We start from the raw sequence: 27,033 nt of genomic DNA, 5'->3' as shown, positions 1-27,033 counted from the left end.
AACCCTTCACAATTTACGAATGCAGCTGGCTGTTCCCAGGGAGCTTTTATGGCCACAAGTACAGTCGATGTCACCTTGCAATCGAGGAAACCGGGCGGTGACAGCGATTGCGGCTGACCTTGCAGCCTGGCTGTCGTCTTCAGTGGTGAAGTGGATAAAATCATGAGCGTGACTAAACAGGATACTGGTTGCCTCCTTTATGCACCAATGTGTGGCAGCCTGTGAGGTGCCACATAAGTCACTTGACACACCCTGGAAACCTTGAGCACCACTGGCATTGGGTTCCTGCCATATCCACATGGCTACACATCTTGATGAACAATCTGACGTATTTTGGCGACCATTTCCCGGGACATCCTCAGACATCTCTGGCATTGCCCCTCTCGTCCTTGCCCTCTGGATGTGTTGACATGCCAGTGCCTGTTTTTACCAATGCCTTCCCTGGCTGTCTGCGTCTAGACGAGCCTCCCACTCCCTTCACATTCTGTCCTCCTGCTCCCAAGCTTGCAGGAATATCAGATGACTGAGACCCATGGTTATGACAATAATTGCACTTTGTAAAGAGGGTAGTCATACATGTGAGAGCATGCTAGTCCATGGTTCTCATCCATTTAGCTAATTATGGGGGAGTTCCTTTAATCGACCAGTTGTGCACAACATTAACTCCACCACCCAAAACGGTTCTCCTCCCAATTCAATCGGTCATGTATTCAGAAAAGCTGTACTTGAAAAGAGACATTAAAATAATGATGTGTGTGAATTTTGAAACCTGATCCTGTACCTTCTACCGCCCCACCCTGTCGTCGTCCTGCTTGTCCCCAACTTGGGGGAGATGGTGGTATAGTGGCAATTTAATAAGACTAGTAATCCAGAGGTCCAGGCGAATGCTATGGGAACACGGTTTCAAATCCCATCAATGCAGCTGGTGGAATTTAAATTCAATTAATAAATCTGGAATTGAAAACTAGTCTCAGTAATTGTGACTACAACAATTGATAGTTTCATAAAAACCCATCTGGTTCACTGATGTCCTTTAGGGAAGGAAATCTGCCATCCTTAATTGGTCTGGCCTACATATGATTCCAGATCCACAGCAATGTAGTTGATTCTTAACTGCCCTCTGAAATGGCCTTGTACACCCCTCAGTTCAAGGGCATTTGGGGATGAACAACAAATGCTGGCCTTGCCAGCAACGCTCACAACCCATGAAAGAATAAATTAACTTAACCTTTTCTCTCCCCTTTGTTACTCTTGAACCTCCCCTGTTACCCTGGACCCTATTACCATATACATATGCCATCTTTCTTCTGTTGAAGAGTCATACGGACTCGAAATGTTAACTGTGTTCCCCTCCGCAGATGCTGCCAGACCTGCTGAGTTTTTCCAGGTATTTTTATTTTTGTTTTGGATTTCCAGCATCCACAGTTTTTTGCTTTTATCTTAGTGCCATTTTTCCCCCTTGTGCTTACACTGGTGACCATCCTAATGCCCACTCTGACCCTGAATCCTCCAGTTATCCTCATCGATGCTTTTGTTCGCTCCCGTGACCCACCCAATGAGACCTTCTGATACTCGACCCTGACTCTGGACTTCCCTCTGTACTGAGCACAACTTCTCCCTTTGACAATGACTGTTCCGTACACCACCACACACCCTCATTTCGAACCTCAGGAACCCACCATTGATAGCATCAACCCCACCCATTAGGCCCTTTACCCATCTTTCAATCTCTGCCTTAAAACGTGCACTCACATTTGAGGCTGCTGACTCTGCCCAAGTCTTCTGTCAAACATAACTTCATTCTCCGGCATCACCAACATTCTTAGCTATTGCTATCCAGCATCTTCTGTAATACCTGGAAGGCTGATCATTGTTGTTGCGCTGAGCACTGTGATGCTGTGTTCTTTATCTCAAAGGAAGCCACTGGGTTAATCATCATAAGAATTTCATAAGTCATTATGCTAGTACCAACTTGAACCAAACCCATTGCCCTGACTTTGAACTCAAGGCCTGTTACTGCTGAAAGCCATCTATGTTGACACAAATTGGGCCCAGCCATGCAATCTTCCTTAACAGAGATTGGGAGTAGGGAAAGTAGAATTCTGAGGGTGATGGGCTAATATTGAGTGTAGCGAAACACTGGGATAAGACGTCAGTGACCTTTGGGGCCACCGAATTGGAGGGAGCTGGTCATTTCTCTTCACAAATAATTGTATATTTCTAAGAAAATCAGGATGAATAGGGTAAGTGTACATATGAAATAGGAGCAGAAGTAGGTCATTCGGCCCCTCGAGCCTGCTCCGCCATTCAATAAGATCATGGCTGATCTGTTTGCATTTCAATTTCCACATTCCAATCTACCCTCGATAACCTTTGATTCCCTTGCTTAACAAGAATCTATCTACCTCTGCCTTAAAAATACTCAATGACCCTGCCTCCACTACCTTCTGAGGCAGGGTGTTTCAAAGTCTCTCAACCCTCAGAGAAAAAAATTTCTCCTCATCCTTGTCCTAAAAGGGCGACCCCTAATTTTAAAATAGTGCATTAGTTTCAGCATGATTTGTGATAGATAACCAAAGTCTCTTAGAGCCTGTTTGGTTCTCTGTTGGGTGGGAATTGCCAAGTTTCTCTTGAAACCAGCTAAAGTCTTTTTTTTGCCCTTCTGCCTTCCCCAGTGGTTAGTGTTTTGCAAAAGATGCTGCAGATGCTTTCACCTTCTAATTGGTAGGGTAAGCATTGAAAACCAATATTTTCTTACCATTCTTTTCATTTGATTGATTATTTTTCAGTACTAAGGCTGTGGCAGTTCATGATTTCTGCCACATTAGACATTGGGACTTGTTCAGTAACTTCGGTTTGTTAGATTTTTTTTTCGTCATAAAGTATGTAAGCCTGAAGACTTCCCATGAGTTATTCAGTAATAAGCCTCAACCCATGGTCAAGGAATGTCTTCAGACTCTTTTAATGTAGCAGAATAGTGCTGTTGGCACCTGAAACCAAGGAATCTTGTTCAGTTGGATGGTTCGGCTATTCGGCTGCATCTTTTGTGGCTTCCTTAATACTGTGGCTGTAGATTTTTAAATATGGCAGGGCGATTTTAGTTGAGTATATGGATGAAATGTTGATTTTAAACAGGACATCTGACTTTTCCATGACTGACACTTGGATAAAATCCTCCCATTTTGCTGCAAAGCAAACTGTTACAGATGCTGGAAATCTGAAATAAGAACAGAAAATGCTGGAAAAACTCAGCAGGTCTGGCAGCATTTATGGAGAGAGAAACAGTTAACTTTTCAGATTGATGATCTTTCATCAATACTGGAAAAAGTTAAACGATGTGACAGGTTTAAAGAAAGTTTGAGCACGGTGTACCATCATGAAGCCTGTTCTATACCAATATTGTTCTGTGTGGTTCCTGTGCAGGGCTAGACCTAGGGTGGAATTTATTGAGGGCAGCGGTGGGGGGCCCCAATGTCCTCCACCAAAACTGATGGCAGCCTCAACGACCTGAACCCCAGGAGCCCTGAGGGAATCAAGACCCTAAATAGCAGCGGGAACCCAGCTGCCGGGGCTCCTTGCTCCATGGAGATCATTAATTCCAGGACTTTACCCAATAGGATAGAAATTTTGCCCCTGAGAGCTGCTAGCCAATCAGAGGCTCTTCATTACCACAGGAGGGGTGATTGCTGCTGGTAATACATGTGGGCTTCACCAGTTGCAGGGAGGTGGTCAGACTAAAGGGTAGTGGGGAGGGGGTTGGAGGAAAGGGCAGAGGTTGGTTCTCAGCAGACCCACCCCTTCCTGATGTAAGATCCCTCAATCAGTCACTGCGTTTACTTGTTGGCCCCCTACATGGCCACTCCCCCACCCCCCTGTTGGTTGAATACCAACGGCAGCAGGATGAGACCCTTAAGTGAGCATTAATTGCCTAATTAGGGGCCTCAGTTGGTGTTCAGGCAGGAAGCTTGTCCTTGAGCCTTCCCGCCCCAGACTTAATCACAGGAGGCGGCAGGGTCGTCAACCTGCATCCTCCCACCTGATCAAACGGTCCTCCCGCCTCCAAGCTCACCACCGTGAGATGGGGTGGCGGAGGGGTGGGAATTAAACCCTGCCACTTAGTTCCACATCCTCCAGTATGGATGCCCATTTTTCCAACTCGCAAAGTATCTGGGGCTGTTTTGACAATTCAAGGCCCAGTGAAGAAGATTACAGCAGTGTTTTGGCATGGTATATGATGACAGGGACTGCCACAGGGACAAATCCAGAGTCCCGGGGTAATGCTCTGGGGACCTGGGTTTGAATCCCGCCACGGCAGATGGTGGAATTTGAATTCAATAAAAATCTGGAATTAAATGGCTGATGATGACCGTGGAACCATTGTTGATTGTTGTAAAAACCCATCTGGTTCACTAATGTCCTTTAGGAAAGGACATCTGTCGTCTTTACCTGGTTTGGTCTACACGTAACTCCAGACCCACAGCAATGTGGTTGACTCTGAAATGGTCTAGCAAGCCACTCAGTTGTAACAAACCGCTACAAAATCACAAAAAAGAAATGAAACTGGACGAACCACCCGGTATCGACCTAGGCACCGGAAACTACAATGGCAATCTCAGCCCTGTCGACCCTGCAAAGTCCTCCTTACTAACATTTGGCGGCTAGTGCCAAAACTGGTAGAGCTGTCTCACAGATTAGTCATGCAACAGCCTGACATATTCATTCTTACGGAATCATACCTTACAGATAATGTCTCAGACACCACCATCACCAACTCTGGGTATGTCCTGTTCCACCGACAGGACAGACCCGGCAGCACAGTGGTATACAGTCGGGAGGGAGTTGCCCTGGGAGTCCTTAACATCGACTCTGGACCCCATGAAGTCTCATGGCATCAGGTCAAACATGGGCAAGGAAACCTCCTGCTGATTACCATGTACTGCCCTCCCTCAGCTGATGAATCAGTGCTCCTTCATGTTGAACATCACTTGGAAGAAGCACCGAGGGTTGCAAGGATGCAGAATGTACTCTGGTTGGGGGACTTCAATGTCCATCACTAAGAGTGTCTCAGTAGCATCACTACTGACTGAGCTGGCCGAGTCCTAAAGGACATAACTGCTAGACTGGGTCTGCGGCAGGTGGTGAGAGAACCAATAAGAGGGGAAAACATACTTGTCTTCATCCCCACCAACCTGCCTGATGCAGATGCATCTGTCCATGACAGGATTGATAGGAGTGACCACCTCACAGTCATTGTAGAGATGAAGTCCCGCCTTCACATTGAGGATATCGTGTTGTGTGGCACTACCACTGTGCTAAACGGGATAGATTTCAAACAGATCTAGCAACACAAGACTGGGTATCCATGAGGCGCTGTGGGACATCAGCAGCAGAATTGTACTCAAGCACAATCTATGATCTCATGGCCCGGCATATCCCCTACTCTACCATTACCATCAAGCCAGGGGATCAATCCTGGTTCAATGAAGAGTGCAGGAGGGCATGCCAGGAGCAGCACCAGACATACCTTAAAATGAGGTGTTAACCTGGTGAAGCTATAACACAGGACTACCTGCGTACCAAACAGCATAAGCAGCAAGTGATAAATAGGGCTAAGTGATCCCATAACCAACGGATCAGATTTAAGCTCTGCAGCCCTGCCACATCCAGTCGTGAATGGTGGTGGACAATTAAACAACTCACTGGAGGAGGAGGCTCCACAAATATCCCCATCCTCTATGATGGGAGAACCCAGCACATCAGTGCAAAAGATAAAGCTGAAGCATTTGCTAAAATCTTCAGCCAGAAGTGCCGAGCGGATGACCCATCTCGGCCTCCTCCGGAGGCCCCCAACATCATAGATGCCAGTCTTCAGCCAATTCGATTCACTCCACGTGATATCAAGAGATGGCTGAAGGCACTGGATACTGCAAAGGTTATGGGCCCTGACAATATCCCAGCAATAATACTGAAGACTTGTGCTCCAGAACTTGCCGCAACCCTAACCAAGCTGTTTCAGTACAGCTACAACACTGGCATCTACCTGGCTATGTGGAAAATTGTCCAGGTATGTCTTGTACACAAAAAGCAGGACAAATCCAACCCAGCCAATTAGTCTACTCTCCGTCATCAGTAAAGTAATGGAAGGGGTCATCAACAGTGCTATCGAGCTTGCTTAGCAATAACCTGACCTCATTACAGCCTTGGTTCAAACATGGACAAAAGAGCTGAACTCAAGAAGTGAGGTGAGAGTGACTGCCCTTGACATCAAGGCCGCATTTGACAGAGTGTGGCATCAAGGAGCCCTAGCAAAACTGAAGTCAATGGGAATCAGGGGGAAAGCTCTCCACTGGTTGGAGTCATACCTAACACAAAGGAAGATGGTTATTGGAGGTCAGTCATCTCAGGTCCAGGACATCACCGCAGGAGTTCCTCGGGGTAGTGTCCTCGGCCCAACCACCTTCAGCTGCTTTATCAATGACCTTCCTTCCATCATAAGGTCAGAATTGGGATGTTCGCTGATGATTGCACAATGTTCAGCACCATTCACGACTCCTCAGATACTGAAGCAGCCCATGTCCAAATGCAGCAAGACCTGGACAATATCCAGGCTTGGGCTGACAAGTGGCAAGTAACATTTGTGCCACACAAGTGTCAGGCAATGACCATCTCCAACAAGAGAGAATCCTACCATCACCCCTTGATGTTCAATGGCATTACCATCACAGAATCCCCCACTATCAACACCCTGGAGGTTATCATTGACCAGAAACTGAACTGGACTAGCCATATAAATACTGTGGCTACAAGAGCAGGTCAGAGGCTAGGAATCATGTGATGAGTAACCCACCTCCTGACTCCCGAAAGCCTGTCCACCATTTAAAAGGCACAAGTCAGGAGTGTGATGGAATACTCCCAACTTGCTTGGATGAGTGCAGCTCCCACCACAGTCAAGAAGCTTGACACCATCCAGGACAAAGCAGCCCGCTTGATTGGCCCCACATCCACAAACATTCACCGCCTCCACCACCGACTCACAGTAGCAGCAGTGTGTACCATCTACAAGATGCACTGCAGGAATTCACCAAGGCTCCTTCGACTGCACCTTGCAAACCCATGACCGCTACCATCTAGAAGGACAAGGGCAGCAAATAGATGGGAACACTACCACCTGGAAGCTCCCCTCCAAGTCACTCACCATCCTGACTTGGAAATATATCGCCGTTCCTTCACTGTCGCTGGGTCAAAATCCTGGAACTCCCTAACAGCACCGTGGATGTACCTACACCACGTGGACTGCAGCGGTTCAAGAATGCAGCTCACTACCACCTTCTCAAGGGCAATCAGGGATGGGCAATAAAAAAAATTGCTGGCCCAGCCAGCGAAGGCCACATCCCATGAATGAATTAAAAAAAAATAATGGTCTCAGCTAAAACAAGCTGGATTATATCCCATTTTCAGTATTGAATTGATTGCTTCATAAAGAAAAGCTGAAGATTCATGTCATTTGGGCTATCTCCAGGAATATAGCAGGCCACAGACAACTTCAGGGAGGCATGTTTTTACATCACCAGTTAGTGTATTATCAGGGATAGCTCCAATTCAGCTTGCATGATAGCAGCCACCTAGATATGGCATTGTAGCCTTACATAAACTCCCAAAATGTTTACGAAGTGCTTGACCATCATCAAATCCAGTGCTTGCACATCTATCTGATTTGGCTAATTGGCTTGTAAGAACTTCCTGTTGAGAGAAGTGCACAGGCAATTGTCCAATAGGCTCTCAACACTTTCCCTTGAAGTTTAACTTAATTTTCTGCTTTGAGAAGTTTTATTTGGAGCCAAAGCAGGATATGACCATTGTACACACTGTGTTTTACATCACCTGGGAAAAGAACCATTTGTTTCCAGACCAGCTTGCAGTTCCCCGGAGATTCGTGTGTCCTATTCAGTCGATGCTAAGAATTGTTGAAGAACACCACCTTTATGATCTTTGTCACCAAGAATGCTAAACCATTTGTGTGATCAGCACAGTGTCATCCTCCGAGTTCTCATCTGTCCCATTTAGTCTGGGTCTCAGGTGCTGGTCGCATCAGTAAGAGCTATCTAGCACAACCAATCATCAGCATTTGTGACTGATGCTTCTCTGTAGGAGTGGGCAGAGTATTTACAAGAGAGTTGAGCTCCAAGCTAGTGGATTGCACATGTGTCCACCTGGTCTGCTGGTGCACCTAGCTTTGGGCTTTTTCAGGTGTTCGTGTAAGGCCAGTTTGACATTTTTAGACTAATAACTTGATCATTTTCCAATATATGCATAAGGAAGGTGGGACTAGATTCTGTACCTCTGCGGGATGCACAACACCTTACCCATTTGTAGACTTTTACGACAGGTTGAGGTGTCATACTATTAAGAAAGCAGCAAAGTTGATTTAATCCTCATATTCTAGAAAGAAAATAAATGTTCTTCCTTCCCCCAAACCAAAAAACTTAACATTAAATTCATTTTGTGGTTCGCAAACAGAATGGACCTTACCTAGAATTATTATAATAGCACTGTGATTTCACTACGACAGAAAGATAGAAAATTTAAAGGATATCCAGTTTAGTCCAGCTCCTGGTCCATAGCCTTGTAGGCTACTGCATGTCAAGTGCATATCCAAGCATTTTTTAAAAGTGATGAGTGTTTCTTCCTTTACTACTCTTTCAGCCAATGAATTCCAGACTTACTTCACCCCGAGTGGAAAAAATATCTCCTCTCTTCTGCCACAAAGTATTGAATAACACAACTCATCAGTAAATGTATTTTATATATCTAAATCTATTTAGTACACTTGAAGTATTTGCACGAGCAGTTCTCATGTGAAAGGTTTGCAATCTTCATAAGATTACATAGCATAGTCATATGGCACAAAAACAGGGCATTTGGCCCAACCAGTCCATGCCGGTATTTATGCCCCACTTGAGCCTCCTCCCATCTTTCCTCATGTAAATCTATCATCATAACCCTCTATTCCCTTCTTCCTCATATGCTGGCCTAGCTTCCCTTTAATTACATCCATACTATTTGCTTCAACCACTTCCTGTGGTAGAGAGTTTCACATTCTCACCACTCTTTAGATGAAAAGTTTCTTCTGAATTCCCTGTTGGATTGCTTGGTTACATGATTGGCCTCTAGTTATGCTCTCCCCTACAAGAGGAAATATTCTCTGTACATCCACTCTATCAAAACCTTTTCATAATTTTAAATACCTCACATTTATCTGCATTGAGCTTCATTTGCCGATTATTTGTCCATTTTACAAGTTTATTAATGTCCTCCTGTAACTTGTTGCCATCTTCCTCAGTATTAACTAGCCCCCACCCAAGTTGGTGTCCGCAAATTTATAAGTTGTGTTTTTGATTCCAATAATGGAACCCCAACTAAAGGAGAGAATAAGAACACCTAGAAACAAAAAATATAATGAATGATCAGCATGGATTTCAAAAGGGAATATCTTGCTTGACCAACTATTGCCTAGATGTTCCCCCACTTTTCTCTCTCATCTGCTTTGGTTTATTTCCCCTCACTAGGTCCAATAGTGAATCTTCCCTTGTTGGGCTTTTTGCATATTGGGTTGGGAGGGCAATTAGGGATGAGCAATTAATGCTGGCCTTGCCAGCAACACTTGCATCCATGAAAGAAAGAAAAGGAACGGGATCCTGTACACATTGTAGGAACTCCATTCCCTTATCTTCATTACCTATCTCTTCTGTTCAATTAATATCAGGATAGTTGAAATCCCCTATGATGATTATTATATGTTTGTTACTCAATATCCTAGTTTGTCTGCATAATTATTCCTCCTCCTCCTTCCACTATTAGGTGCTCAGTAGAGTATACTTATTAGTGTGATGGATCCTTTATTATCTTTTAACTTTATTCATTCTATTTTTGTTGTGCTGATAACTTTATTCTTCTGCCATTACATTATCCAGAACAAATACAGCTATTCCACCTCCCCTTCTTCATGTTCTATCTTTGCTAAATATGATATACCCTGTAATATTTAATTCCAGTCCTGATTTTTCTGTAGTTGCATCTCAGTAATCCTTGTTATGTCTGGTTCCACCCAGCGTATGATTGTCTCCAGCTCCCCTGTTTTATTATAGGCACTATGCATTGCTGTACAGACATTTTAACTTTTTTTTAATAGGATTTCCTCTTGCTTTATGTTTAACCATCTTTTTAGACTCCTGTTCTATAATTTGATTTCCTACAGTCAGTCTCCTCCCTTACTTTATTCCTTCCTATGCTCTCCTGCCCTGTTTGGTTTACGTTTAGGCTGCTTATGTTTCTTGTAGATCCCTTCCCCCACATTACTGGTTTAAAGCTCTTGCCAGTTCCCTATTTACTCTTTATGCTAGGATAGGGTTCCATGCCAGTTCAGGAGGAGCCCATCCCATTTGTGCAGCTCCTTCCTGTCCTGGAACTGGTGCTAGTGTCCCATGAAAAGGAACCCCTTTTTCCCACACCAGCCTATTAGGCATGTGTTAATTTTCTTGATCTGTCTGCTTCTATGCCAATTTGCATGTTTCTTGGGCAATAATCCAGAGATCATTACCCTCGAGATCCTGCTTTTTAATTTGGAGTTTAACACCTGATAGTCTCTCAACAGGATCTTCTCTCTGTTCCTACCTATGTCATTTATTCCAACATGGAGCAGGGCAACTGGATTTACCTCCTTCTTCCTTTCCTCTCTAGCCACGATGAAAATCCCTTACCCTGGCACCAGGTAGGCAGCACACCCTTCGGACTCTCGTTCTTGACTGCAGAGGATGCTGCTTATCCTCAAATCTAATTTAGTAGCGGCTCTATGCTAATCATGTTAAGAATTGATGCTCACCGTGGTGCTGTTCCATGAGTTGAACTTTGAATTTCATCATTGGTCCAGAGTTGAAAGATTTTATGAAACATTTTTAGAGGAAATATTGCCTTTGCTATTTCATTAATCACCTATCAATCAATGGAAAATCATCTTTTTGTGTACATAATTTATAGGTGGTCCAGTTCCAGTTGACATTTATCGAAGGATCAAGAGGCTAGAGGATAGAATTCTTCATTTGGAAGGTCTTTCTCCAGAATATTTTCAACATGTGGTAGGTTTATTAACCTCATTACCTAAGGTACCATGTTCTTCAATTCAATTATAAGGTTGTAGAATTTTGCAGCATTGAAAGACATGGGGCAGGATTTTTCAGTTGGTGTGTGGGGGATGAACCCGACATGCTGACGCGTTAAATGACGCACGATGACTTCAGGCGTGCGTCCCGACGTCATCGGGCTGTCTCGCGATGTTTTGTTCAGGCACGCGCCGGAGTCGGCTGCGCGCCCACCGATATGGAAACGTCCTAATAAGGTCATTAAGGAAGTAATTAATGTAATTGTTAACGCTGCCTTTACAACCTTAAGGTTTTTTAGGAAACCTCATCCACGAGCAGGATGAGCTTTCCTAAAGCTTTTATTAATTAAATAATTTTCCCTGCATATAAAAACATGCCCCATCTCATGTGATACAAGGGGACATGTTTAAATACATTTTTAATCCATTTATTCATTAATTACAATAGCGATTCAATCTCTCTGAGGCAGCTCCATGCCTCAGGGAGATTGAAGCGCTCTTTCGCGTGTGTGCGCGAAAGAGCACTGGCACCGACTCTCTCCCCCCCACCTGCACAGGTAGCGCTGAGCACTATGGCTTGCGTCTCACGCTGGGCGGGCCTTAATTGACCCGTCCACGTAAAATGGCAGCGTGCAGTCGATCGTGGGCGACGATCAACTCCATAACCGCCCGTTCCCTCTGAGCCCGCCCGCTACCTGAAAAATTCAGGCCATGGGGTCCATGGCACCTGTGCAGGCTTTCTGAAAGAGCTATCCACTTAACTCCATTGCCCTGGCCTTCCCCAGTACTTTATAAAATTACAAAACTTCTCTTTCAAAAGTTCTTATCGATGTTGCTTTTGCCACTATTTCTGGTAAGGTGTCCTTTATCCTAATAAAGGAGAAGAAAATCTAACCTTTCTCTTCAGGTCACTATCTTAAATTTATAGGAATATAGGACTTAAGAGCAGGAATTTGACCCTTCAAGCCTCCTCTGCCATTTGATGAGATCATAGCTGATCTGGCTGAGGTCTCAATTCCACCTTCCTGTCTGCACCCCTCCATAATTCTTGACTCCCTTGTTTATCAAAAATCTATCTAACTCAGCCTTGAATAAATTCAGTGACAGCCTCCACTGCTTTCTGGGGAAAAGAATTCCACAGACTAATGACCCTCTGATATCTCCTCATCTCCATCTTAAAAGGGACACCTCTTATTCTTTAACTGTCCCCTAGTCACCCCCACAAGAGGAAGTAACCTCCCAGTGTACACCACTATCAAGCTCCTCAGGAGCATGTTTCAATAAGATCCTCTCTCGTTCTTCTAAACCCCAATGGGTACGGGACCAACCTGTTCAACCTTTCTTCATAAGGTAAGCCCTTCATCCCAGGAATGATCTAAGTCTACCTTCTCTTAACTGCGTCCAACATAATTATATCCTTTTTCAAATAAGGAGACCAAAACCGTATGCAGTACTCTAGATGCGCTTTCACCAAGGCCCTGTACTGCAGTAAAACTTCCATATTTTTATTTTCCATTCCCCTTGCAATATACACCAACATTCCATTTGCCTTCCTAATCACTTGCTCTACCTGCTGCTAACTTTTTGTGATTCATGCACCAGGACACCCAGGTCTATCTATACCGCCGAATTCTGCAATTTTTCTCCATTTAAATAGTATATTGCTTTTCTATTCTTCCTGCCAAGGTGGACAAGTTCACAATTTCCCACGCTGTATTCTGCCTGCCAAATTTTTGCCTACTCATTTAACCTATCTATATCCCTTTGCAGACTCTTCACCTCCTCTTGACAACTTATTTTCCTGCCTACCTTGATATCATTGGCAAATTTAGCAACCATACATTCTATCCCTTATCCAAGCCATTGATATAGATTGTAAATAGTTGAGGCCCCAGCACTGATCCCTATGGCACTCCACTAGTTACAGCTTGCCAACCCGAAAAAGACCCAGTTATCCGTCTTATATTTCAATGAGTTTTTATTGGCATTTGTTCTATCTCTCCAAAACTAAAGCAAGTAAAAGATAGATGAACTTTATTTTGGATATCTCAAAAAGTTGCAAGTCTGCTTTGCAATAATGAAAGTTTGATTTTTTTTCCATAAACACCTGACAGTGGCTACCCAAACATGTACTACCAAGCATCCAAACAGATATGCCTCAGGGTATTGTAACATATTTATTTTAACATTGCAACAGTGACATTTCAAAAGTACTTCCTTGGTTGTATTAAAATAAATTTCTAGAAATGTCATGCCATTCACAGTGAAACATTACTTCCTTATGAAACCACAATGTAATGCCTTTGGCATACATTGATCAAAGTAGTCATTTGTTGTTATACTCAGATAGTTCTTGGGGTTTTTTTTAATGCAATAAATAACAGCATGTCAAGTCAGACTGAAAGGATGCAAGATTTCCTGTTGATTTCCCACCCAGTGAGCTCACAATTTCAGCCAAACCCACAATAACAAAGAAAGAAGTAAAGCTGAAGACAGTCACTCCAAGCAAATATATCAACCCTCCTAACCATTAGTTACAGTAAAGTATTAATGGCACCCTAACAAAGGCACCTAACTAATTACTTGACTAGGGTATACTTGAGAAAAAGTCTTAATTTGGTAAAGAAGTAAAATAATTTGAACACCAATGCAAAATTTGCAGATGCTGGAAATCTGAAATAAAAACGGGAAAATGCTGAAAAGGTCACAGACCTGCGACATTAATTCTGCTTCTCCCTCAGAAGAATTTGAGCTTTGTTCAGAAAAAGCAAAATATAAGACTTTTGACGAAATACATGCTATTTTTAAAAAAAAACTCAATGTGATCCTTGAACTACATTTAGTGCATATTCCTGTTTCTATCATTTTGAGTATATACTAAAAAAAAACAGAAAAAAGACTTCATTAAAACTGCAGTTTTGGTCAGGACATCTGGGGGAGAATTTTCTCCCTGTTAGGCGGGCGGTTCTGGAGTGGGCACGGAGCTGCCTGCAATCGGCTGCGTGCCACCATTTTGCATGGGCGGGCCAATTAAGGCCCGCCCAGCGTGATGTGCACCCGGAAGCGCTGAGCACTACCTGTGCGGGCAGGGGGAGGAGGGAGAGTCGGGGCCTGCGCTCTTTCGCGCATGTGCACGAAAGCGCAGAAATCTCCCTGAGGCACAGAGCTGCCTCGAGGAGATTAATTTAATAATAAAACATTGCAAAAAAAGAAAAAAAATACTCAGACATGACCCCTCATGTTAGTGCCACATGAACTGGGCCATGTTTATGTATTTTAATAATTTTTATTTAATTTATAAACCCTTCATGAAACCTCATCCTGTCCGTGGATGAGGTTTCATGAAAAATGCGAAAGTTGCCTGGGCTCTTCGCCTGCCCGCCAACCTTGAGGTTCGATGGGCAGCCCTGACAATCACTTTAATGAGGTAATTAATGGCCTTAACTGGCTTTTGACAGTTCGGCAGGCGCACAGCCGACTCCAGTGCGGGCCCACCGAATTGAAGATCGGGATGATACGCGGTAACGTCGGGACACACGCCCAGAGATTCAGGCCCTGGGGAACTTCCTTGCTCTTCCTCGAAAAGGTGGTCATTCGTGGTCTGGAATTTCAGGGCTGGAAAGGGATGTATGTAAGCTGCCTCAAACACCAGGAAAAAAAAAACGCATCCAAAAAATACTTCTAAAACAGAATTTTTACTCAAAAGTTTGTACTGAATAACTGTGGGGTTACTTCACCCTTACATCCCACACTAATCTAGGATGCACATCTTGTGGACCTGGTATCTGTTCTATTTTGAGGGCTGCCAATCTTTTGAATACTGTCTCTTTATCTAGTTTTATCCTATCCAATGCCATTACATTCCCCTTTCACTGTTAGATTGGTAGTATTGCCTTCTTTACTGAAGATATATTGAAAGTGCTCATTTAGTACCTCAGCCATGCACTTTGGTTCCACAAGAAGATCTCCTTTTTGGTCCCTGGTCAGCCCACCCTTCCTTTGATTACCTTTTTTCGATTTATGTATAATGAAAAGACTTTTGGTTCCCTTTTATGTGAGCCATTAATTTATTCACTTTCTTACTTTCTCTTTTCCCCTCCTAATCCCTTTTGTTTAGATCTCCTCTGTAATTTCTATATTCAGCTTGGTTCTTGACTGCATTATGAGCCTTATATTTGTCATAAATTTCCTTTTTCTCATTTTAATCTCTATATCTTGAGTTCAAAGGGGAGCTCTAGCTTTGCATGCCATTACTTTTCTCCTTCATGGGAATGTGTCTATTCTGTACTTGAGCCAACTCTACTTTGACAGCCCCCCCGTTGTTGAATTAGTGTTTTGCCTACCAATTTCTGATTCCAGTCCACCTGGGCAAGATCCCTTTCAACTCGATGAAGTTGGTTCTCATCCAGTTAAATACTTTTATTCTTGTCCTTTTGTAAACCTTCATTATATTACGGTCACTGTTCCCCAAATGCTCTGTCATTGAAACATGCTCTATTTAATTCTGAGAACTAGATCCAGCATTGCTTCCTTCTTTGTTGAGCTGGAGACACATTGATCAAGAAAGTTCTTTTGTACACATTTCAGAAATCCCTCCTCATCTTTGCCCTATATTAAATTTATGAAGAAACAACATAGTCACTCCAAGGACCAGGAGAAAATTAAGCAAGCAGTTTGGTCAGTTTCATTGTGCTTCCTGATTTGCAAATGGTGGCTTGAAAAATAAATTTATAACTTAGATTGCTTTAATGATGTTTGGTGGTTTGTTACTTTTTCCCTGGCCATCTAGTGAATGGAGAAGGTTTTTGATCAGCTGAGATAATGCATTCATTAGTTATTTGAGCTGGTCACAATCTTTTCACCCTGCATGCGCTTTAAATATCATGCGAGGAATATGTACTTCATGAAACACATTTAATTATATTCATTTTACACAAATGTAATCTTGGTAGGGATCTTTGGAATTATGAAATTCTCTTTATTGTATGATGTAGATGGACAGTATCCTGATCTGTATTAATTTTACTGATAATTTGTGGGGTTTTTTAAAATTGAAAAATGCTTTTGATTTCATACCGTTTCAAAAATGATTTTTTTTGATGGGGTTAAGAATTTTAGCTACTAACGTCTTTAACCAGTATGCCTCAGATTTTGCAACTTCCTCGTAGTTAATTTCAGGCTATCACAAACTAAATTTTTTTGCGTGTTTTCTTAAATGCAAATGAACTTAAAGCAAAAAACTTTCTCTTCTTCAGAACTTTCCAAGCAAAAGACGTAAAGTTCATGAAACAATGCAGGTATTTTATTTTTTGCTTCCATATTCATTATTTTATACAATATTGTCTAAGGACATACTTGATCATCTAACTAAGTTGTATATACAGTACTTCCAGATTGAGGCGACAGGGAGATCTCTGTCAGTTTCTATTCTCCCCATACCCTTTCTCCTCAATCTCTGAACAAACAAAAATCAGGGTCACTTGTTTTTGACAGGACACACCAGCTCATGTTTATCTAAGACCTCAGTCTGCAAAATTTGGAAAACATAGGAACCTATTGGTTTAGCAAGAGATCTAATTCTTACGTGCTGTTTTTTTTGGTATTTGTGTGGGTGCCTAATTAGGTATATTTCACCATAAAATGAACAAATCACTGTTAATGCAGATATCTGTGCCTTGCAGTACAGGTGGCTCATACAAAGTCATGTCAGAAAAAAGCTTTTAAAGTTGAAAACAAAAAGTCAGTTACAATTTAATGATTAAAAACATGATTGAAAAGAGGGAAAAAACGATTATTACAATTCACAGCCAAGCATTTGAACAATTTAGTGCTTAGGTTTGAATATGCACACTTGGAACTCTACATGGTGAAAAAGACATATGAAACACTTGCCTTTATCAATCGAGGCATAGATTACAAAAGTAGGGAGGTCATGTTGGAGTTGTATAGAACCTTAGTGAGGCCACAGCTGGAGTACTGTGTGCAGTTCTGGTCGCCACACTATAGGAAGGATGTGATTGCACTGGAGGGGGTGCAGAGGAGATTCACCAGGATGTTGCCTGGGATGAAACATTTAAGTTATGAAGAGAGGTTGGATAGACTTGGGTTGTTTTTGTTGGAGCAGAGAAGACTGAGGGGCGACCTGATCGAGGTGTACAAGATTATGAGGGGCATGAACAGGGTGGATAGGGAGCAGCTGTTCCCCTTAGTTGAAGGGTCAGTCACAAGGGGGCATAAGTTCAAGGTGAGGGGCAGGAGGTTTAGGGGGGATGTGAGGAAAAACTTTTTTACCCAGAGGGTGGTGATGGTCTGGAATGCACTGCCTGGGAGGGTGGTGGAGGCGGGTTGCCTCACATCCTTTAAAAAGTACCTGGATGAGCACTTGGCACGTCATAACATTCAAGGCTATGGGTCAAGTGCTGGTAAATGGGATTAGGTAGGTAGGTCAGGTGTTTCTCACGTGTCGGTGCAGCCTCGATGGGCCGAAGGGCCTCTTCTGCACTGTGATTCTGTGATTCCCCAATTTCATAAGTGTCGGCAGACCAAAAGCACGGTTTCCTTTTATATTACAGTGAAAATAGAGCAGACACTGCACTCTCCAGTGACTATAAAAGTGAAGTTAATCCTTTCTTTCTTCTGTCTTTTTTGTCTTGTTTTATCATTTTCTTTCTTTACCCATATCACCTCATTCTCTTGTTTTTGCTGGAGAACTAGAAAAGGAGCTGACTGAAATGCTAGCTTTGTCCACTTCACTGCTGTCATATGAATTAGGAGAGGTATAGGCCACTTAGCCCCTCAAGCCTATTCCACCATTCATTAAGATCATGGCTGATCTGATTGTAACCTTAACTCCACATTACCACCTACCTCTGATGACCTTTCCCATCCTTGCTTATCAAGAATCTATCTACCTCTGCCTTTAAAATTTTCCAACACTCTGCTTCCACCATCTTTTTGAGGAAGAGATCCAAAGATTCTCAGCCCTCTGGTAGAAAAAATTTCTCCTCACCTGTCTTAAATGAGTGACCCCTTATTTTTAAACAGCGACTCCTGGTTCTAGATTCTCCCATAAGAGGAAACGTACTTTCCACATCCATCCCGTCAAGACCATTCAGAATCTTGTATGTTTCAATTAAGTTGCATCTTGCTCTTCTATACTCCAGTGGGTACAAGCGTTCCCTGCCCAATCTTTCCTCATAAGACAACCTGTTCATCCAGGCATGAGTCTAATAAACTCTGAACTGCTTCCAACTCATTTACATCCTTCCTTAGATAAGGAGACCAAAACTGTAAACAGTAGTCCAAACATGGTCTCACCAATGCCCCGTATAACTGAAGCATAACCTCTCTACATTTGTATTCAACTCCCTTGCAATATAACGGCATTATTAGCTTTCCTAATTACTTGCTGTACTCGCGTACTAACCTTACGTGATTCATGCACTAGGACACCCAGAAAGCTCTGCATCTCAGAGCTCTGCAACCGATCATCATTTGGATAATATGATTTTGTACTCCTGCCAAAATGGACAATTTCACATTTTCCCACATTATACTCTATTTGCCAGATCTTTGTCCACTTACTTAACATATCTATGCATCTTTGTAGCCTCCTTATATCTTCTTCACAACTTCCTTTCCTATCTATTTTTGTACCATTAACAAATTTAGCAACTATACCTTCAATCCCTTCACCCAAGTCATTTATATAAATGGTAAAAAGTTGAGGCCCCGACGCTGATACCTGTCGCACACCACTCGTTATCTCTTGCCAATCAGAAAATTACCCATTTATGCCTACTCTCCGTTTCCTGTTAGCTAACCAATCTTATATCCATGCCAATATGTTAACCGCTACACCATGAGCTTTTATTTTCTGCAATAACCTTTGATTATGGTGCCTTATCAAACGCTTTCTGGAAATCTAGGCGCAGTACATCCACCAGTTCCCCTTTATCCACAGCACATGTTAGTTCTTCAAAGAACTCCAATAAATTGGTTAAACATGTTTTCCCTCTCACAAAACCATGTTGACTCAGCCTGATTACCTTGAATTTATTGAAATGCCCTGCTATAACCCCTTTAATGATAGCTTCTAACATTTTACCCTATGACAGATGTTAAGCTAACTGGCTTTTAGTTTCCTGAATTCTGTCTCCATCCCTCCCCCCACCCCCTTTTTTTGAATAAAGGGGTTAGATTCACTATTTTCCAATCTAATGGCACCTTCCCTGAATCCAGGGAGTTTTGGAAATTTCGAACCAACACATCAACTATCTCACTAGCCACTTCTTTTAAGACCCTAAGATGAAGTTCATCAGGACCTGTGTCTTGTCAGCCCACAGCTCCAACAATTTGCTCAGCCCCACTTCCCTTTTTTGTGGGAACTGAACTTTTATATTCAGTTCCTCTTGTAATAAAATATAGTGTTCCATTAGCCTTCTTGATTGCATGCTGTACCTGCATACTTACGTTTTGTGACCATGCACGAGAACACCTAGATCCCTCTGCACCTCTGAATTCTGTAGTTGTTCTCCGTTTAAGTGATACTCTGCTTTTTTATTTTTCTTGCCAAAGTGAACAATTTCACATTTTCCCACATTATTCTCCATCTGCCAGATTTTTGCAGACAGATATAGATGAGTTGAGTGAGTGGGCAAACTCTTTGTCTTCTTCACAACATACTTTCCCACCTATATATGTCATCTACAAATTTAGCTGCCACACCTTTGCTCCCCTCATCTAAGTCATTGATATAAATTGTAAAAAGTTGAGACCCCAGCACAGACCTCTGTGGGACCCCACTAGTCACATCCTGCCAATCAAAGACCCATTTATGTATTCTCACTGTTTTCTGCCAGTCAGCCCCCTATCCAGGCTAATATGTTACCCGCTACACCATGAGCTTTTATTTTCTGCAATAACCTTTGAGCAGCAAATGACAGAGGTAAAATTCGGTTTGTCAGAGGTGGAGAGCCAAAGAATCTGAACTATCCAATTAAAATAAGCTAGATGATTTACTGCATTTAGATCCTGACTTGTTGCTGTATCAGATTAGGCTTGGTACCTAGATGCCAAAGCATCTAGAGTTAAAATTATGTGAAAGGCTGCTAAACCTGGCTGCTGTTTTTTCCATTGAAATGTTTGTGTTGTATCATGCTGCTTCTAATTGAAAAGCATAATTACAGTTTATCCCAGTGTACTACAAATTTAAATACTTTAAATTATTTGTGTTTCAGGGCTATAGTCTGATAGAAATTGATGAGAAGATTAGTGCGCTGAAGGCAGTGCTGCTGCAGAAAGCAAATGACCAGACTACGCCAATAGAAGCTGACAAGATGTCTATGTGAGGTCAATTTTTACTGAGCTTTATAACTTGAGTTTAAAACCAGCCAAATGAGTCAATGAGTTTTTTTTTACTACTATTTTCAGAAAATGAAAACCTGCTGGAGTGGTGTCAGTAACATGGTCTCTGAACCAGACATTCAGATATTGCTTTCTGAAGTGCATAATCTGGATTGAAACTGTCAATTTGGCCATAATGAATTTGTTTCCTAATACTAACTGTCAGATAAATGACAAATTTTATTTTAAATAAAGCATCCCAAAGAATAAACAGAATCTTTGCTGTGATCCATATTAAATGCATTTTGAACAAAATATTGGTATTTGGCACTAGGTTGCTTTAATGTTGAAAACATCAAATGCTGACCAAACAGATGTCTTGAGTACACCATGTTTTAGGTGTCCAATGTTCATAGAACTATTGTGTGTTAATTACGTATGTGCAACATTGGACAATAAAAGTTCTGATACTGCCACAAAAACAAGAAATTGTAATATTTTTCTTGAAATAACCCTGGTATATTTTCTTATGTATTGGAAGTCAGGCTGTAATTAAATTAAGAGCTAGAGTGATGGCAAGAGTCTAAAGTCAACAGTAAGAGGTTGTTTTGATGTGTTAATGAATCAAGAGGAACTTCAGTCAGAGTTTTACATAAAGCAATAGCAGGAATAGTTTGAATTTAGTTCAAAGGGGGATACATGCATGTTGTAAAAAGGTACAAGGAAGTGAGGTAAAGATAGGGTAAGTTTGTCATTACAAGCCTAAGAGCTAAAGTAAAGAATGGTTTAATCAATCCTGGGAAGAAAGCATTTCTGAAGAAACTGGTTGAAACAATAAAGAGATCAAAGGGAAGGAACACACTTAAGGAAATTCTGAAGCCTATGTGAGGGGGTAGCTGCTTAGATCTCCCAGAAGACAGCAGGGTAGCTGGGCAGAATTCTAAGAAGACAGTGTAAACAAGGCCAGACCTGAAGACCCAGTTGCTGTCATCATCAGAGAGCACCCCAAGGGAAAAAGGCATGGTGTGGTAAAAATTACTGGATGCCTATAGATTCTAAAATCTACAAGGATGGTCGCTGAACAGAAAATGGGAAGGTTAGCTCTGAAAGTAGTTAAGATAAGATTTGTGGAACTGTTTTAAAGTACTGTTTACTGTGTGCAGCCATTTGTGTGTTTAGGTGTAATTGTGTTTTCTTTGTCTTTTTTTTATTCTTTTAATAAGTCTTTACTATAACACCATCACTCATAGCCAGGAACATCATTTCCTGAGTTCTGAACTGTTCCTTGTACTATACAAATTGCAAAAACCGTTTCAACAGCTGTTCAAGTTTCCCTATGGGATTTCAGCAGCTTGGCATTTACTATCAGCTGTGCCGTAACAATACTGTTGGATGATTTTTAAAATTTGTTTTGTAAATAATCCTCTTTTACCACACTAACTTCTGAAAATATATAATGCCACCATTGAGAAATGCTCAACATTTGACAGTCTAAGTAAGAAATTGTGGACCTCTGCATATGCCAATGGTGGCTCCTAAATCCTTGTTCGCATTCTACTAACAGAAGTGCAGCAGAGCAGGTGCTGGTAACCTCCACTCCTGACCTTGCTGCAATATCTGGGATCACAGAAGATCACCTTGTTAGAATATTACCACTATTTGTGCATCTTGGGTGCTAGACAGAGTGTAGAGATGGCAGTGGGGGTGTTGGAAAACTTGCACTGGCCAGGTACTAATGTTCCTGCCAGTGGCATTGGTGCCAACTTTGGACTGACCTTTTTATAACCACCAACAGGAATGGGGAGAAAATAACCTGCCTTTAACAATGTTTGCCAAGTAAGGTTCAGGTGCCAAATCAACATGGTTGTATTTTGCACAAGACACAGGTAGAAAAACAAGACTTCTAATTTTTATGTAGACGTATTTGATTTGGCTATGTTTCCTGTGTGCTATCTTGATATGCATATGTAAGTACATTTAAGTATATATAGATACATAGATACAATATGAGCTATATCTGAATATCTAACCAGCGTGTGTGTGTTTTGGGGGGGTGGGGAGCAGGTGGTGTCAGTCAATTATAAGTCCCTAATAATTACTGATTCAAATTGCTTAAAATATTTCTTTTAAAAAACTTTGTCTGCCATCTAGCTGGCAATCTTAGTACAATGAATAGTGTCTGTAATAAAACCAAGACATAAAAAAACAAAATTAAAAATGATTAGACAAACATAAATTGTTACTTTTAAATATTTCCAATCATGTTTTCAAGTGGATGTCTTGTTCTTTTCTGAGAAGCTTGAACTTTGGGTTTCTGGGCTTCCTTGATACTTGAGGCTTCCCAGAACTATCACTCTCGGCTCAAAGGATGTCCTAACATGTTGATATACTGTTGCTCTCAGTGTGCAACAATATTCTGGAAGAATAATTCTTAGCATATACTGAGGCTGTCTCCCTTACTGGGTCTAATGAGCACAGTCACAGATTGGGGCTGGCAGGTAAAGCATGAACTCCACATTTGTGGTGATAGTCCTAAAAAAATGTAGTTTTCAAATATGAAATGTTGCATGTGTGGCAAGTGAAACTTTATGAAATTTTTAAATCTTTTTAATGAATGTTCTACGTGGGTATACCAGATTCAATTATTTATGTTCATCTTCAAATTGAAAGTCGAAATTCAGGACTTATCAAATCGAAAGGTATTCTAAATATAATTCTAGAGTTTAATCCTTTGTTTCATCAGAATATTTTAGTAACATTCAATGCCATTGTAGAGATATAGGATCATAAGAAATGAGTGCAGAAGTAAGTAATTTGGCCCTTTGAGCATGCTTTCCGTTCAATAAAATCTTGGCTGTATTTTTTTTGCCTCAAATTCATCTTACCGCACAACGCCCACGTTCTTGATTCCCTTAATACCCAAAAATCTTATCAACCCCCTGCATATGCTCAATGATTGAACACCAAGGGCAGAATATTATGCTCGGTGTGCACCCGACACACCCGAGCGTAAAATGACGTGTGATGATGTCGGGCGTGCGTCCCAACTTAACCGCGCAGCCTCGTGATATTTTGTTTGGTGGGCACGTGCCGGAGTCGGCTGTGCACCCGCCGACAATTAAAAGGCCTATTAAGGCCATTAACAATCTAATTAAATTCAAATTTACACTGCCTGTCCAACCTAACAGTTGGCGGGCAGGCGAAAAGGCCAAATGGCCTTTACATTTTTTTAGGAACCCTCATCATGAGTGGGATGAGGTTTCCTAAAGCAAATAAACATTAACTAAAAACTTTATTTTTGAATTAAAAACATGTCCCAGCTCATATAACAGAGTCACATAAGGGTACATGTTTTCTTAAATTTTTATTCTCTTCATTTTTTTCTTACACAGCGCTTCAATCTCCCTGAGGCAGCTCTGTGCTCGCCCGCACAAGCAGCGCTCAGCGCTGCCGCTCACAACCCACGCAAGGCAGGCCTTAATTGGCCTGCCAACGTGAAATGGTGGTGCGGAGCCGATCGCAGCTGGCTTCAACCGCCCCCGACAAGGGCAAAATCCTGCCCCAACTCCACTCTGCAGTAGAGAATTCCAAAGTTTCACAACTCTTTGAGTGAAGAAATTTCTCAACCCAATCCTAAATAGCCAACTCTTTATTTTGAAACTGACCTTGTTGTTGACTCCCCAGCCAGGGGAAACACCCTCCTAGCATCTACCCTGACAAGTCCCTTAAGAATTTTACATGTTTCGATGAGATCATCTCTCGTTCTTATAAATTCTATGGAATATAGACCTAATTTATTCAATCTCTCTTCAGAATAACACCCTCCCGCCCCAAATCCCAGGAATCAGTTTATTTGAGTGAACCTTTGTTACATTCGCTTTAAGGCAAGTATGTCTTTCCTTCAGTAAGGAGACTAAAACTGGGCACACTACTCCAGATGTGGTCACGTTATTAAGGGCAAATATAACTACAGTATGACCATTTTACTCTTAGACTTCAATCCCTTTGTAATAAAGGCTAATATATTATTTGCTTTCTTAATTTATTGCTGTACCTACTTGATAACTTTCTGTGATTCATGCACAAGGATAGTCAGGTCACTCTAAATACCAATATTTCCTAGTCTCTCACCACTTAAAGAATATTCTGCCTTTCTATTTTTCATTCCAAAGTGGATAATTTTGCACTTTCCACATGATATTCCATCTAACATGTTCTTGCTCACTCGTTAACCTGTCTACGTCTTTGTGCAGCTGCTTTACATCCTCCATAGTTTTCCATTTAACTTTGCATTGTCAGCAAACTCAGATACATTGTACTCAGACCCTTCATCTAAGTCATTGATATAAATTATGAATAGCTGAGGCCCAAGCACTGATCTTTGCAGTATCCTGCTAGTTACAGCCTGCCAATCCAAAAATGATCCATTTATTCCTGCTTTCTAGTTTCTTTCCTTTAACTGATCCTCAAACCATGTTAATATATTATCCCTAATCCAATGAGTCCTAATTTTGTGTATTGACCTCCTGTGTTTTACCTTATCAAATGTTTTTTGAATATTCAAATACACTACATCCATTGGCTCCCCTTAGAGTTTTTACAACCTTAAACACTCGATTTGTCAAGCACACTTTCCCTTTTGCAAATCTGTGTTGACTCTGCCTAAATATATTGAGAAGAATTTTCCCCCTTTTAGGGGGACAGAAGCGGGGGAGTTCAGGAGTGGGCGCACCGATCGGAAGTGCGCCCCCGATCGGGGCCACACCGCCCTTTTACGTTGGCGGGCCAATTAGGGCCCGCCCAGTGTGACATCTGCAAGGAAGCGCTATGTGCGGGCGGGGGGATTGCCTGAGCCGAGAGTGCACTCTTTTGTGCGCGTGCGCGAAAGAGCGCACTCATCTCCCTGAGGCTAAGTGCTGCCTCAGGGAGATTGGCTCCACAATAAAAAATATTAAAAACAGAAAAAAATTCCCTGACATGTCCCCTCATGTGACACTGTTACATGAGTTGGGACATGTCCATCACTTTTAGTTACACTTTTATTAAATTTTTAAAAACCTACATGAAACCTCATCCCGCCCATGGATGAGGTTTCATGCTTTTTCCCATGCCCGCCAGGGCTCCCGGCCTGCCCGCCAACCTTAAGGTTGGACGGGCAGTCCACTAATTACATTAATGAGTTTGTCAATGGCCTCAATAGGCCGTTGACAGGTCGGTGGTTGCACAGCTGATTTGGCTGAACCCCCGCCGACCTGAAAATTGAAATGAGGTGGGGTGACGTCGGGAGTTCCACCCGACGTCATCCCGCGTCGGCGAGCGGCCCCGCCCCCTGCTTGCCGATCGGGGAATCCTGGCCATTATGATTTTCTCAGCGTCCTATTATCGCATCCCTAATGATAGATTCTAGCATTTTCCCTACTGCTGGTATAAGCTGTGCCTTAGTTGGTAAGACTCCCATCTAAATCAGAAGTTTCCAGGACTTGAGCACATAAATCAAAGCTGACACTCGAATGCAGTGCTGAGGGAGTGCTGCACTGTCAGAGGTACTGTTTTTCAGATGAGGCCCCATCTGCCCTCTGAGATCAACATAAAAAGGGCCCTTTAGCACTATTTTGAGGAAGAACAGGGGAGTTATCTTTGGCCAATATTTACCCCTCAGTTAACATCACAAAAATATGGTCATTATTGCATTGCAATTTGTGCTGTGCATAAATTGGCTGCTATGTTTTCAAAATTTCAACAGTAACTACACTTCAGAAGTATTCATTGTACTGGTTGTAAAGCACTTTAAGATGTCCTGATGCCATGAAAGGCACTATATAAATGCAAGTCTTTTTCACTTTAATTGGTCTATGGTTTGATGTTTATTCTCCTCTTCCTATCTTGAATAGCGGGATTATGTTTGGTATCTTCCAATCCATGGGGGCTGCTCTGGAATGTAGGGAATTCTGAAGAAAAAGTATTTGTTTAAAAGAAAGGAAAGATTCTAAGTAGATGAATCTCTTAAGGTTTATATATAATCCTCATGACTATAACTCTGTGCCAGACAGATCAGCCGGAAATGTAAGTTGCTATCTTTTACATGTAGCCATTTATCTATTAATTAATGTAACTGATTTTAGCTGATCTCTTTCGTATCTGTTTCCGAGCCTTTTCGGTAGAGACAGAAACCCCTCAATGACTTGGGTACATATCCTCAGCATCATCCACCCCCTCACAACATCATAATCCCTGGGTCAGTTTGAGCAATACTACATGAGATCTGCTAGTATGTAGCATTCAGTCCTCTGTAATCACGGAAATCACAAGAACTGTTTTTGTGATAAGATCTTTTAATGTAATTATTTGTATCTGTAGAACTCTAGAAACAATTCTTCATTTAACGATTTGTAATATTTTGATTAAAATGGCACTTGTTTGAAATACATTTTTAAAAGCATTATCACCATTCAATTAAATCACCAGCACACCTGGTCATTTGCAATAACTTTCATGCTTAAAGGTTTGGAACAAATTATTTGGAAGGCCTTTGG

At 41.9% G+C, this 27,033-nt stretch overlaps 1 protein-coding gene across 3 annotated transcripts in view; it reads left to right on the top strand.

Moving 5' to 3' along the window:
* mbip (MAP3K12 binding inhibitory protein 1) overlaps positions 1–20,989 on the top strand; it is a 53,604-nt gene extending 32,615 nt beyond the window's left edge. For 2 of the 3 annotated variants that reach the window (XM_078562772.1, XM_078562774.1), the window contains exons 7-10: positions 11,035–11,132; positions 16,411–16,452; positions 20,395–20,501; positions 20,588–20,989. In XM_078562772.1, the coding sequence (XP_078418898.1) occupies positions 11,035–11,132; positions 16,411–16,452; positions 20,395–20,501; positions 20,588–20,594 (254 nt within the window). In that variant the 3' untranslated portion in view covers positions 20,595–20,989. Of the gene's footprint in view, positions 1–11,034; positions 11,133–16,410; positions 16,453–20,394 lie in introns of all 3 variants that reach the window. The other variant, XM_078562773.1, reaches the window with a different exon arrangement.
* The last annotated feature ends 6,044 nt before the right edge of the window (positions 20,990–27,033 follow it).

The sequence above is a fragment of the Cetorhinus maximus genome, chromosome 18 (genome assembly GCF_964194155.1).
Source record: "Cetorhinus maximus chromosome 18, sCetMax3.hap1.1, whole genome shotgun sequence".
In the NCBI taxonomy this organism is placed as follows: domain Eukaryota; kingdom Metazoa; phylum Chordata; class Chondrichthyes; order Lamniformes; family Cetorhinidae; genus Cetorhinus; species Cetorhinus maximus.
This window is presented reverse-complemented; position numbering and strand designations above follow the sequence as displayed.